General features: G+C 36.2%; 1 protein-coding gene across 2 annotated transcripts in view; it reads right to left on the bottom strand.

The window, feature by feature from the left end:
- pik3ca (phosphatidylinositol-4,5-bisphosphate 3-kinase, catalytic subunit alpha) overlaps window positions 1-14,386 on the bottom strand; it is an 18,675-nt gene extending 4,289 nt beyond the window's left edge. Inside the window, exons 1-19 of one of the 2 annotated variants that reach the window (XM_016525188.1) lie at window positions 14,072-14,386; window positions 12,931-13,045; window positions 11,269-11,679; window positions 10,719-10,928; window positions 7,857-8,107; window positions 7,196-7,441; window positions 6,909-6,994; window positions 5,839-5,944; window positions 5,318-5,470; window positions 4,871-5,005; window positions 3,745-3,869; window positions 3,409-3,655; window positions 3,219-3,322; window positions 2,922-3,093; window positions 2,061-2,167; window positions 1,424-1,545; window positions 1,251-1,329; window positions 902-1,072; window positions 676-793 (exon numbers count right to left, since the gene is read on the bottom strand). In XM_016525188.1, coding sequence (XP_016380674.1) covers window positions 676-793; window positions 902-1,072; window positions 1,251-1,329; window positions 1,424-1,545; window positions 2,061-2,167; window positions 2,922-3,093; window positions 3,219-3,322; window positions 3,409-3,655; window positions 3,745-3,869; window positions 4,871-5,005; window positions 5,318-5,470; window positions 5,839-5,944; window positions 6,909-6,994; window positions 7,196-7,441; window positions 7,857-8,107; window positions 10,719-10,928; window positions 11,269-11,620 — 2,784 coding nt within the window. In that variant the 5' untranslated portion in view covers window positions 11,621-11,679; window positions 12,931-13,045; window positions 14,072-14,386. The remainder of the gene's footprint in view (window positions 1-675; window positions 794-901; window positions 1,073-1,250; window positions 1,330-1,423; window positions 1,546-2,060; window positions 2,168-2,921; window positions 3,094-3,218; window positions 3,323-3,408; window positions 3,656-3,744; window positions 3,870-4,870; window positions 5,006-5,317; window positions 5,471-5,838; window positions 5,945-6,908; window positions 6,995-7,195; window positions 7,442-7,856; window positions 8,108-10,718; window positions 10,929-11,268; window positions 11,680-12,930; window positions 13,046-14,071) is intronic. The other variant, XM_016525189.1, reaches the window with a different exon arrangement.
- Window positions 14,387-14,448: the final 62 nt, after the last annotated feature.

The following is a 14,448-nucleotide window of genomic DNA, read 5'->3' as shown; positions in this document are numbered from 1 at the left end:
CTAAATAAAATAATTCATGCGCGTTCATATTCCCCGCTGCCGTAACGTTAACAGTTTTATTAATATGCTACGCATTTAGCCCTATGTGACGTCTTTTTTTATATTGTTTATTAACAGTATAAATTTTTATATTGTTTGGAATAACTAGCCGAGCAGACAGATATGAATGTTTATGCATAATAACCATACTGAAAATAAGTAAATATTGTTAGCTGATGCTAACTGTCTAGCTAACAAGGTTGCTGGTGCTAAATTTAGGTAATTTTTAGATATAAAGTCCAAATATTTTTACTCAACCACCTAGATAGATTACATCTGAGGGAAAAGAAAGAACAGAACATGGTAACTACAGTAATTATCAAAGTGGGAAGTGATGCCCTCTGGGGGCATTTGGCCAGGGGTGTTTTTACACCACAGACAAGGTTTGAGAAGAAAACAAATCATTATATGTATCTGTACTTTTACTCAAGTACTTGATTAGTGTACTTCGTCCACCACTGACCAGGCTACAATAGTCCAAATATAAGTACTTATTATAAGTGTACCGTAGTGATTCGGAATAAGTTTGGAAGATGAATTCATGATGTACTCGCTCATTATACACATTTTGCAAATTTTGAACACAGAAAAAGTTACATAGTGCTGCTTTAAGGCATCTAAAGATCAAGTTCATACCTGCCCATCATCCTTCACCATGATGTTACTGTTGTGTCTGTCACCGATGCCCAGAATGAAAGTAGCCACACAATAGCCAGCGCAGGATCGTGTAAACAAGTCGATGGCCATGTCGTACCTATTAACACAGCTTATCTTGTTAAAAGATATTTGAATACTAGATATCTGAATCTCATTTTGATTTTAAATGGTGAAAATAATTATTAAAAACATATTTGCCACTCACATCTCGCCCTTATTCTTGTCCTTTAGCCACTGATGCAACGTTGAACTGTTAAACTGAAGCGCACCTTTTAGACCTCCTTTACACTGAATCTGCATGATGGTGTGGGAACTTCTCACCACCTCAATGAGACCCACGCAGTCTCCAATAGACAAGCAGCCATAAGGGAGCATTCTGGGATACCAAAAATTTGAGAGTTGATATAAAATTGCACATATTTTCAAGATCAGTCAAGACTTGTCTGCAGCAAAATTAAGAACAACTTAACATTAATACCTGGTTAACTACTATTTATTTGGCTGAACAATGTTTTGGTTACCAGGCAAGATGTTTAACCACTACGCCCACATACCTCAGGTCCAGCCCCTGATTTTGCCAAATGTTCTCCATTATTCTGATGATCTGTAGTGTCAGCATGTCTTGCCGCAGGTCTAGGGAAAGCAAAAGATTTAGTTTTTTACTATATAAAAAGGACATTCATACTAAAAACGAAAAAAAAAAAAAAAAAGAGAATAAAAATCTGACCATCCCCATTCTTGAAGATGATCTCATTGTTTTGGAAGAGAAGTTCGGACATGATGTCAGGATTTTCCCAGTTCAGCCAGAGCGGTCTCTTGGCAGAGGACATGATTCTGCAGTCTTCAAGTCTAACAGGCAAACAGAAAAAAAAAAGAGTCACCAATCAAACAGACTACCGTTCAAATGCGTATGGTCAGTGTTTTTTTTTAATTTTTTATAGTTTTTGAGAGAAGTTGTGCTCACCAAGGCTGCATTTATTTGCTCAAAAATTCAGTAAAAACAGTAATATTGTGAAACATTACAATAAAAAAAAAAAAAAAAAGTTTTCTATTTGAATATATTTTCAAATGTAATTTATTCCTGTGATGCAAAGCTGAATTTTCAGCATCATTACTCCAGTCTTCAGTGTAACATGATTCTTCAGAAATCATTTTAATAAGCTGATTTGCTGCTCAAGAATCATTTATTATTATCAGTGTTGAAAACAGTAACAGGTTCTGCTTAAATTTTTTTAAGATTTTAGGAAGAAACCGTAGGAAGTTCAAAAGAACAGCATTGATTTGAAAAAGCACATTTTGTAATTTTGTCTGCTAAGTGAACATACATTCTCTCAGCTGTAAATGCTGCATAGTGTGGTACTCACCGTAGATTACCCAGCTGGTGGGCGGGGTTGAGTGGAGAGGTGAAATTTTGGAGGGCATCCATGTAGTCTGGTCGCCTCATCTGTTCCACCAGGAACTTCATTTGCACCTGAAAAACCAAAACAAATACACTTTAAAATAAAAGTCAGTCAATAAATTAAAATATAATTCTAAGGTCAACATCAGGGCAATGAATGATCTTAGATTTTTATTTAATTTGATTGATTTTTCTATTTTCTACTGCTCTATTATCGATTTCCCACTACACCAGGAGGCGGGTGCAATAAAATGAAATGAAAAATAAAAATGCATTTATCAATAATTTTATCACATATTAAAAAGGACCACTTTCATTTTGATAATTTTTGTTCCATAATTAATAACTCCTAAATGTTGTTTAATTTTCAGTTATTTATCTGTTTTAATTCAATTATTTTTTATCAAATTGCAGATTCATTAATCCATTTATCCACATGCTAACAGCTTTTTTTTTTCAATTTATTTATACATTTGCCAGTTGATTTATTGATTCCTTAACTGATTTTTCAATAATGAAATAATTATGATTTGAGCCCACATTATGAAGAGCTTCTCAAACCTGATTCACAGCAAATGCAAAACAACTTAATAGGCTAATGAACTTTAGGCTTAACTACTTAACAACACCGAGTGGGATGTTTATTGTAATGCCTGAATGCTTTTTAAGGATCACCTCACAGAGTGGATGTTGTATCCTCCGTAAATCTTATCTGAGAGCTAAGGTTTCACTTGCAGTGTACGTAAAGACTCTCCTAACATAACCTCACGTGCCCATGCAACTACCTACTTTTTGGTGAGGTGAGAAGGTCAAAGGCTGAGTTTACCTTCTGAGTTTCATCCTTCTTCTCCTGTTTGAGAATGTCTGTGAGGTTGATGAGCTTCTCCATGGCTTCCACCTGTCTGCTCAGGTGCTTCAGGTACATGCCACATGCCCGACAGTACGACTCCAGCAGCAGACCAAACCGCTGACTCACGGTTTTATTGTGCATTTCTGACCTGCAACCCCACAAGATAGGTTACAATTTAACTTCATTTGGAACTTCAGAAACATGATCATGATGTTTAGGTCAGTGTACGTAAAACCCTGACAGAAAAGAGAACAAAAAGAGGAAATCTCTTACTTCAAATGCCAAAAGAAGAAGTGCCCAATCCTCTGGTTGGTAAGAGCTTTTTTCAGCAGAAATCGCACCAGTGGGTTATCAAGATACTGCTCATACTTCAAAACCTTAAACAAATGTAAGATGAAACATTGAAAAATCAAAAGTAAACACAAGGACATTTATAATTAATAACTGAATATATCAGTCTTACCTGAACCAACTGAATGAGGTACTGCGAGAGTTTGTCATCGGTCAGATACTTCTCAAGGCACCGAACTGCGAAGTCTCGGATCATTGGATCAGGATAGTTACAGTCAAGCAACTCCATGGCTTGTTCCGGCTTTATTGCGGGCCAGTCTTTAAGAAGGCAATACATCTGTGCAACTTCATCCCTAGAATTCCACTTCACCGCCAGAAGAATCTTGGGCAGAATTTCTGGAATATTTACACAATACTGCCTAGAGTAAAAAACACAAATACAGTTTTAAATAAACTTTTCTACCAATAGGCACCAAAATGAGGAGAGCTAATGGGGGCGTTAGACTACCTGTGTCTCCATAAGAAGTCTTTTTCCTGCTCAGTGATCTCAGAAAGCGGGTCCCTGTTGCCCAGCTGACGAAGTTGCTCTATATCAGCCTCCGTCATGGCGTGGTCTCGTGCGAGTCTGCTGCTCTGTAAGTCAGATGAGAAAATCAATTAATAAACACAGAACAAATTTCACAAAGAAAAATGTCCTTGCAAAGGAAAATAAATTCATTCATATTTTATTAATGATTAATATTTACTTCATAAAATTTAAAATATTGCAATATTTACAACTGTACAAATATATTTATTTTCTTCCATTTTATTTTATATACATTGCCATTCAAATGTTTGGGGTCAGACATACTTTAAGAAATTCATACTTTCATTCAGAAAGGGCCAAGGGCACTTCATTATTCCACAAAAATAATATCAATATTGCTGTTTCTTGAGCAGCAAATCATCATATCAGAAAGAAGTATCATGTGACAATGTGAAAATTCAGCTGTCGTCATCACAGGAATAAATTACATTTTAAAATGTATTAAAATAGAAAACAGTTATTTGAAAGTGTCATATTATTTCACAATATTATTATTTTTATTGAATTTTTGATCAAATAAATGCAGCCTAGTGAGTATAAGAGACTTCTTTCAAAAACATTTTTAAAATAGTACTGACCCCAAACTCAAATTCTTGAACAATAGTGTACTTTCAATGTGAATAAACCTCAATCACAGTTCAGAAATGAGATTTTGAGCAACAATCTTTGCAAGACAGACCTAATAGGACCTCTGTTGTCATTAAACATCATATGGTGCCTGTTTTTGTAGAATTGATGCATCAGTGATTTTTAACAAGAAAGCAGTAGTTTTAAAACCTTGATGAATCAGCAATGTTTTGAGAAAGTGAATAAGCCTCCAGGACCCATGCTGCTAAAAAAAAGTGTACTGTCACTGCTGAGATCTATTACAAAGTCAAATTAATGAACATGATAATTAATAATTGGAATAATGACACAGACTCGTGAGGTGACCGTAGAAAATGACCGATGTTTCTCATGCTCCTCAGGCTTGTAAAGGGTATTAATAGCAGCAGGAAGTGTGTCAGTATAATTAATTAATTAGGATGTGTGTCTGTAAGCTAACCTGTCCAGACTGGCAGTAATTGTATCCCATCTCCCTGGATATTATCCAGTTAGCATGATCCTCAATCGTGGCCATGTCAGGGTACTTAACAGGGGAGCTGAAATAGTCGAACTCCAGCTCTAGACATGGGGTTTCCTAGAGCAAAAATAAATGAATAAATGAAATATACAGCAAAACACATGAACAAATCAAGTAACTAAATAACACTTTAATAAGAACTAATACAGTTTTAGCATCTATGCAGATACACTCCTAAATTTTGTATTAAGGCCATTAGATTTTTCTTGTAAATAAAAAAATAAGTAAATAAACAAAATACTGAATAAACAGATTTAGAACATATGCTCTTGATTAACCATGTCACCTCAGATTAGACAACCTAGAGGAATCGTATTAGAGCTTATTAAAGTGACTCAGTGCTCGAAGAGGTTATGCAAGAGAGGAAACCTTATTAGGGTTGGAGCCCGTGACCCCAATGGGGTTGAGGAGGTCTTCAAGGCCGTGTGGTACTGGCCACAGGTTCAGTGCCATCTTTCCTGAGACCAGAGTGTGTGTGTAGTCAAACAGGTTGACGTTTCCCCAGGCCAGTGGACAGTGCTCCTGTAGAAGATCATTTAAATGTTAATTTCAAAGCCCTCTGAAGCAAGCACAATTAGAACAATATATATATTTTTTTCATTAATTTACATTTTTAGAACTTTAATTTTAGTTTTGTTATGCGCTTTTGTCATTTTAATTATTTTTATTGTTTTTTTTTCTATTTCTATTTAGCTTTAACTTATTTTAATTGTAGTCATTTTAGTATTTCAACAAACTTATTTTCAGTTGCCAAGGCAACATTTGTAGTTTCTTTTAATGCACGTTCTCATTGATTATTTATATTTTATTTAAGCATTATTTCAATTAACAAAAGCTATTTTAATAGTTTTAGTTTACCGTAACAACACTACAAAAAAACAAATCATCACCTCTTTTGCCCCCTTCCTTCCTTTCACAGAGCAGATGGAGAGACAGAGGCGAGCTGCCCGGGGGATGTCGGGAATGTACATGTCATAGGTCAGCCACTCGTTCCACCTGGAGACAGAAAGAGAAGATGTCAGCATGCTATCAATTTTTTCAAATGTATCATTTTGCATTTCAAATATCTAACACTTTTGGAAGTCATAATACTGGGCATGACATCAGGGGTCGGCCAACCTTCGGCCACCACTGGCATGGTGAGGGCAATCGCTGGCATACAAGAGAAATTAATATGACTAATTATCATGTGGCCAGGGCCAACAAGACTGAAGTAAATCTATTTACTTGTGCTACCCACTGACAGCATGGACCTAGTCGTTGAGTTGGGTGGTACAACGCCACTTACACACTCTGCAGTGAACTTTGTATAAATGAAGGGGATATTATGAAATGAGGATTTCTACAGAAAAAAAGACAGGGTGGGGTGTTTATGTCACAGTGATTACCAAGAAAAATGGCACTTCATGTCAGAAATGCTGCACTAGAAGAAATTCCTTCACTCCTTTGACATTTAAAGCCAACATAGCACATCTGCATACTTCGGTTCACTTTGGTTTTTACTACATTATAAAGTATGGAAGCCTGTTTCTGACACAGAATTAAAAAAAAGAAAAAGATAATTGCAATTTTTTTCTCACAACTCTGACTTTATTTCTCACATTTACGAGTTTATATCTCGCAATTATGAGATAACATCTTGCAATCTTTTTTTTTTTTCAGAATTGTGAGTTTATATCTCACAATTGCATTTCATGAACATAATATGTGATTCTGTGCATTAATATGAATATGAAATGGAATGCACCAAAAAAATGTATTGAACAAAATATGCACTTTGACAGATGCTTTCATCCATGAAATTAGGCTCCTGTTAAAAGAGATATAAACTAATGTTAAAATTGCAAGACACATACTCATAATTGCGAGAAAGAAAGAATTATGAGATAAAAAGTCACAACACTTTCCCTCAGTAATTAATCAACTGTAGTATCAGATAGGACCAGTGATCGCACGGTACCTTGGGTTTGAACACGGCACACGCTGTGTATTGACATTATCACACAATTGTTCTCCACCATGGTAGATCCCTGTCCGCACATAAATCTGAAACAAAAGGTAAAAACCAATGAGCAAACAGCCTCTTAGATCAAGTAAATGCTAGTGCAGAAAATTATAAGAAGAAAAACACAAACAGCTTCCTGTTCTTTCACGGTATGAAACTTCTGCTATCTTACTAAACACTTCCCATTCGTTTTTTTTTATAATAAAAGACTTTCAGAATACAAAAAGACATCAGCTAAGCACCTTGTCAATGTCCCGAATATTCACATTAACGTATGTGGCACAAAGGACACGTATCCTTAGAGTGCTGTTAATGGTCCAGAGGGATTTGGTGGAGGCCTCTCCGTTCATGTAAGGCGTGGCAGTGGAGATGCGGCGGGCGTAGGAGGGCATGGTGAAGTTGTCCATAGGCAGCTGAGAGTAAAGACTGTCCTTGGACATAAGCATGAGGTTTGGCAACCGACCCAGCATAATGCAACTCCGTACATACTGACAGAACCAGAAAGAGAGAAACAGTGAGAGATTTTGTACATAAAGCCACATAATCAGCACATCTCATGGACTGTTAAGTCATCCAAAATGTCCAGAGCTATTTTTAGTGTCCTAAACACTAATTCTGGCCGTGCTTTTTGATGGGATGATATAAAACTTCAAATGCAGCCGGATACTCAGACTACTCATTTGCATTCTGTGTACTGGCTGGTTTTGAGATAATGAAAGCCTGGAACAAACACATGACGACTAGGAATTTCAGATGGCTAATTAATCAGTGCCCAGTATGAAACCACAAATCTGTACTCAAGATAAAAAAATCATGAGAACACAACAAAAAAAAGTATATAAATTGCATTCATACACAGAATAAAAGACGGTTATTCAAGTGAGACCAAAAAGATCTAGATACCTTGTACTGACTAATGGGGTACTTTTCCAACAGATACTCGTCACAGCCGCAGACTTTCAGGATGTATTTGCCCTGATATTCTTGCACGCACATCTTTAGTTGCTCAGCGGACAGCAGCATGCTCCTGGTCTTCTTCCTGATGGCTTCAGCGATCACCTGCTCAGGTACGCAGTCGTGATTGATCTTTAGTGTGTACTTTTGCTTGTCGTTGTTGGGAGAGACGATCACCCAGATGACCACAATGATTTGACCTAGCACACAAAGAAGACCAGAGAGTTAACAGGAACAGCATTATTGAATTGATTCCTTCAAGCATTAAGCATGTGAGAACAAACAATTAATCCCACATGGCAACTGAGTGTGTTAAAAAGAAAGGCTGGATATTGAATGCATCCCAATGAAGTTGTCAGGGAATGAATGTAATGAAGTGGTTGTGCATGCATTCCTCCAGGGTAAGAGGAAACAAAGGAGCAAAAGCAAAAAACAAGCATCATATGCTTCATGACTACTACTATTAAAACACAGGCCCATTCACATATGAAAGAAAACAACATTGCTGCAATACAAAACTTCCTGGAATGACTCTACACTATGAAGATTACTACTGGCTTCAGGGTATAAACCATAAGGAAACATTCCATGCTATTTTCAACCTCAGAATTAATGTGCCGCATCTGCGGCATGCTGTCGATTACCACAGTCAATAATGTTGACTGGTCAGTCAATGTGTATTAACAAAAACACAATGAAAGCCTAGCAGGCAGTTGGGCAGCACTATTAATAAATGTTTAAACCATGCAAATATCACACTGCTTTGAACGTGCCTGTTCAATAATGTGCTAGCATTAGACTAGTGTGGTAAATCAGAATTTATATCAAATATAAAATCAGCATTTTCAGCTTTTTGACTATATTTGAAATATTTTAATTTATATATATTTTCCTCAACATTTCCTTAAAAAAAATATAATGATATTTAATTATTTTTATTTTAATGCACTTTTAATTCACTGTAAAATAAAGATAAAAAATTATATACCAAGACAATTTAGAGCATCGAAAATCAGGGACTTCCTTTTATTTATCTGAGGAATGATGCAAACAAATTGTTAAATCAATGCATTGATTTTTTTTTTTTAAACAAACGGTTCAAAATAAGTGAAATTTACATTAGGTAGTATATTAAAATATCTCTGACTTTTGACACTCACATACAAGTCAGGACACAAGCATGACACAACATTTGTCTAAAAAAAAACACTAACTAGGAGCTAAAATAAAAAAAACACTGAATAATGTATATAATTTAAAAACCTGAACACGGTTCCTTTAGCATAATATATGCACAGGAATAACAGGAACGGACCTAGAACCGTAATTAGGGTTGCCAACTTCAGAAAATGAAAATAAGGGACAACTGTGACTCTACATGGGAAAATAAGGGACGCTCAAAATATTTGTTCTGTACCACATAGAGTGTCTTAATTTCCGTGTCTACAATTAAGTGTGTATAAAAGGTTCAAAATAATCACAATTGTTTTGCTTAACCTATGTACAATTATTTAAAAAAATAAAGTTTATTATCATACAAAAAAGTCACACATTACACACAAAGCATCGGCCCGAGTAAATTTTACCACTATAGAATTGTGACTACACAAGTGGTGTAGTAAATTAGGAGATGAATATACTGTGAAATTACATACAATATGGCACAAAATTTGAAAGTATAACAACTGAATGTCTATGAAACGTCAGTCAATAAAGATTTTTTTTAAACAACGGCATTTCAAATTTGGAACAAATATTATTGCAACCATGTCGCCTATGAATGCATAAAAATTAAAGAGAACTCTGAGTGTGTGGGCTGCTTTTGGTGCTTGAATTTGTTCATCAATAATGAGGTCCAAGTTTAGGAATACGCTAGAAGTTAAAATTTTAAAAATGTGTAATTCTGTTTCTCTATTTAACAACATTAACTTACAATACTGAAAGACGTCTTCCCTCAGGTAGATTGCATGTTTTCTTGCCTAGCTGGAAGTTGTGCTTATGATCAATAATCACGTTCTTTACATTCACCCAAACTGATTTCCTGAAATCAAAACGCAGATGGTGAAGGGGATTGCCGTTAGTGCGAGCGACCAGGCGGCAGAGGATTCTGCAAGGTCTTAAAGCCTTCCTTGAGTGGCTATGTTCACAATTCAAACAATGATTTGTGCAAAAAGAATGATTCAATTTGTTATTTGTATGGTCTAGATGGTCATGCCTGTGAATACGGGACAAACTGCGGTCTGTAGAGCTTTCATACGGAACGCTTCTCTGATGCCTTAAAAGGGGACAATTCCATATTATACGGAACAGTTGGCAACCAGTTGAGTTCTGCAAATTCTGCCCACAGAAATTACACTGGCAAGTCATAAGCAGAAGTGCCAAGAAAAGTTGTCTCACTTCAAAAGAACCATTTAAAGAACGTCATAGCTCAAGAAAGACTTTTTTTAGCTCTCGAAGACAATGCGAGTTTGCATGGCCAAGCACCATTCAAAATCTCAATGTTAGGTTGTTCTGAGTAGCTCCCATGTTGTTATGCGTTTGCTTGGTAAAATAATTCACCAGAGTTATTGTCAGCCAAAGGAAAATTGTAAGTCTGTAAGTAAAATAAAGTAATAGCTTTGCACAATTCGAGGTATCATACCCTTACAACAGAGGGCAGGGCAAGTTACGGCCAAAGATTAAAACTTAAAACCACTAATAGCAATAATGTTTTACAGAAGAATTCATGCAAGTAAATGACAACATGCCCTTTGGTCCATAAACTTGAAATTAAAAATAACCCAGAATATTCCTGTAAAAGAACAAACCTACCTTTGTCTAATTTGCCATATATATGCTTTGGAAGCTCTGATGAAGACTCCACGTTAGGAGGATAAACATATAGCGCTCGACTGTGTGACCCACTGGCATCTCGCAGCTCTACTGAGTCTTTGCAGACATTAAGAATATTTCTCCTAAAGTCCTGCACCTCAGGATCCTTCACTAGATCAAACTCGCACACCGGCATGCCGATGGCAAAACCTGAAACACATTAAAAAACACCATCTTAGAACAAAGTAAGAAGAGGAAAGAGATAAACACGCTGAATCAAATACAATACCCTTCAAAAGTTTTTTAAACTTCAACTTTTTTAACTAATTGATTTGAAAATACAGTAAAAAAAAAAAAATAGTAATATTGTGAAATAATATTACAATTTAAAATAACGGACTTTTGAATGGTAGTGTATGTTTTTCAGAAATAGGGATGTGAAATTCATTACTGAATTTCAGTTCAGGTGAAATGTTTTGAATTTGTTTCAAGTCATGCTTATATGCATATGGTTATTAAAAGAAAAACCAGTCTATGTGTGAGGTGTTACCGATTTCTCTGTTGAGGATTTTTTCCTCTCTGTTCCCTACAGGTTCTATGACCTTTAGGAAGGGCTGGAACAGCCGAAGGTCGCAAAGTCTTCTCGTCTCATCGTAGAACTCCTCACGCTCCGCCTCTTGCGTTACACTGACGAAAATATAGGATGTCTCCTCCTGCAGCAGGTGGTGGAGGGGGTACTTCCTTGCCTCCTTAAACAGTTCGTGTTTGATTGTGATGAGGGTGGCCTCCCGGAGACACTCTAGTGTCAAGATCATGCCATTGGGCAGTAGACAGTCTACCAGAATCCTGGGGGGCATCAAATGGATGCCCCATAGTTCCCCCGAGGAGGGTCTTGGAGGCATGATGTGTAGTCCTCACAATCAATTACCAGTGGAAAAAAAACCTCCAAACTCTTCTTCACCTGAGGGGGAACAGGATGAATTAAGTATGTTTTGGCAACATGTTTGACATCATGCACTGTTTTCAATAACAATAAAAATCAACGGAAAAGACAAAATGTTCAGCATTGCAAACTACACCTCAGATAAACAAGTCAGCATGTCCCAAAATAAACAAATTAGGTCTTGAAAGTTAAACTGTAACAAACAGGAACATAGATCGTAAAAAAGCATAATAAACAAAAGTGATGCTACTGATTGACCTGCGTTATTTAAGGTTTTACCTACTGATATCACTGATCATATACACTACCATTCAAAAATTTGGGGTCTGTAAGGTGTTTCCACAAAAACATTAAGCAGCACAACTGTTTTCAACATTGATAATAAATCTGAGCAGCAAATCAGCATATTAGAACGATTTCTGAAGGATTATGTGACACTAAAGAGTGGAGTTATGGCTGCTGAAAATTCAGTTTTGCATCACTGGAATAAATTGCATTTTTAAATATATTAAAACAGAAAACAGTTGTTTTAAATTGTAATAATATTACAATATTACTTAATATAACTTTTTACTGTATTTTTCATTAAAAAGCAGCTTTGGTAAGCATAAGAGACTTCTTTCATAAGCATTTTTTAAAATCTTACCAATTCCAAAGTTTTGAATGATACCTAAAATGACACACAACAGTACTAAACCATGAAGCCAAAATAATCATTTAATGCAGTCACATCACTGACATCAGTCTTAATAAAAAACATGCTTACAGGAAGTGCAGTACAACCCAACAACACTGAGTCACTGAGCAATGACAGAAATGTATCACTCTGTAAGAGAGGAGAGATATTTCCACATAACATAGAGCCAAAAACATTTGGCACTTCATACTGAAGTGGATGACTTGTTTTTCCCTACAAACATGAGCCAACAAACAGACTCCCGTATGCATCTCCTAGGTGTAAGGCTGCTGAAAGTGATTCACCAATCTGACAAACAGCACCTTTCACCATGTTAATGTGTGATCTGAAATTATTGGATTTTAAAACTAGGCCATGTGAGATGAACACGTCAGATCTTTTGTCCTGACTATACTCAGATGTAGTTCTTCCAGTTTATTCATGTAAAACACCATGCAAATGTTTATTACAGAGCTTTGTGAATCTTGGTAACACCACTTCATCCTTTCACTTTTTATTGCTAGACATCTCTTCAGAGTAAAAAGAAAGCAGATGAATCCATATTTCCATAAGATGGTGGCATTTGTGCTTACCTTAATCTGATGTTAGGGCTGCTTGAAAATGTAAATGTCTATCATAGTTCAGACTTTCATCTCATCTGTTTGCTTTATAACTTCTCTTCAGGTCCTCTGAATTATACTGTAACAACTGCAAACATTGACAAACATTCAGTGTCTAGTGGAAAGCAGACCAACACGCACAGTTTACCCAAAACAACTCAACCTATACCCATGCCAACACTACAAACCACAACAAACCTCCACAGCAGTGTTTAGAGTGACAGAGATGGGAAGATAATAAGATTACGAGGTTTATCATTCTTGCATATGAATAGACTGAGCCACAATGGCAGAGAACCATTTGCTAAAATTAACGGTTTATAAACATATAAGTCAGGTTTATTACAACACCTTAACGTTATATCCAAGTGTATTAGTTTAATCAGAGTAGAAACATGTATTAATGTGACTATAAACCGGCTTCATACACCGCTAAACAAGTGTTCCATAAATAAACAAGGTGAAATTTATGAAAAGTATTTTAGTCCATTAAAAAAAAAAACGTACTATATCTTAAAGCAGAAACATATTTTGAAGGTTCATATACATGACATATTTAGCCAGCTAACAATCCCAGACATAATATACTAATTAAAAGGAAACTGCCATTTACATTTGTTAAAGAGCTTAAAAATTCCAAAATAAAAAGAAATCTTGGTTAGCGTGTAAATAAGTCATTAAAGATGGATTATTTCTTAAAACAATAAGATATTGATTCCTTTAGCCACCTAGCCGCTAGGCTAATCCGCTAAACGAACCCGATAACTTTCATATAAAAAAATGCAGTAATATTAAGATTTGTTAAAGAGCTTAAAAATTCCAAAATAAAAAGAAATCTTGGTTAGCGTGTAAATAAGTCATTAAAGATGGATTATTTCTTAAAACAATAAGATATTGATTCCTTTAGCCACCTAGCCGCTAGGCTAATCCGCTAAACGAACCCGATAACTTTCATATAAAAAATGCAGTAATATTATTTTAGTACTATAATATAGTAAGATTATAGTCATAAAAACCACATAAACTTTAAAATACCACCAGCGTTGTTATTCAAAACAATAAAGGAATAAACACATATCTCACGTTTATGTGTATAGCTAATAAGGGTATGTACCGGAGAGTTGTTGTGAGGTAATCCGCTGTTGGTGTTCAGTCACTCGTTCGGGGCTGTAAATCAAGCGCGGGGCTTTGCTGGGCCTCTAGCCGCCCCGCTCTGACACGCACCGCCTCTACATCATCACAGCAGCGGCGCGGCGGATCGCGAGCAATGTTTTCACACAAATCATTCATCACCGAGGGAGAAAGACGAAATACATGCTGTCCAATATCCCATGGATTGGATAAAAATCGCCAGAAACGCTGTCACGACGGAATAAGGGAGGATCCTGGAAGCAAACAAGCACCAAAGTGGCCAGATAGATAAGAGGGAGGGTGACTGTGCTAGAGAGAGAGAGAGAGAGAGAGAGAGAGAGAGAGAGAGAGAGAGAGAGA

The sequence above is a fragment of the Sinocyclocheilus rhinocerous genome, unplaced genomic scaffold (assembly GCF_001515625.1).
Source record: "Sinocyclocheilus rhinocerous isolate Xijiao unplaced genomic scaffold, SAMN03320098_v1.1 scaffold1111, whole genome shotgun sequence".
In the NCBI taxonomy this organism is placed as follows: domain Eukaryota; kingdom Metazoa; phylum Chordata; class Actinopteri; order Cypriniformes; family Cyprinidae; genus Sinocyclocheilus; species Sinocyclocheilus rhinocerous.
The sequence above is the reverse complement of the archived record's forward strand: the minus strand, read 5'-3'. Positions and strand labels throughout refer to the sequence as shown.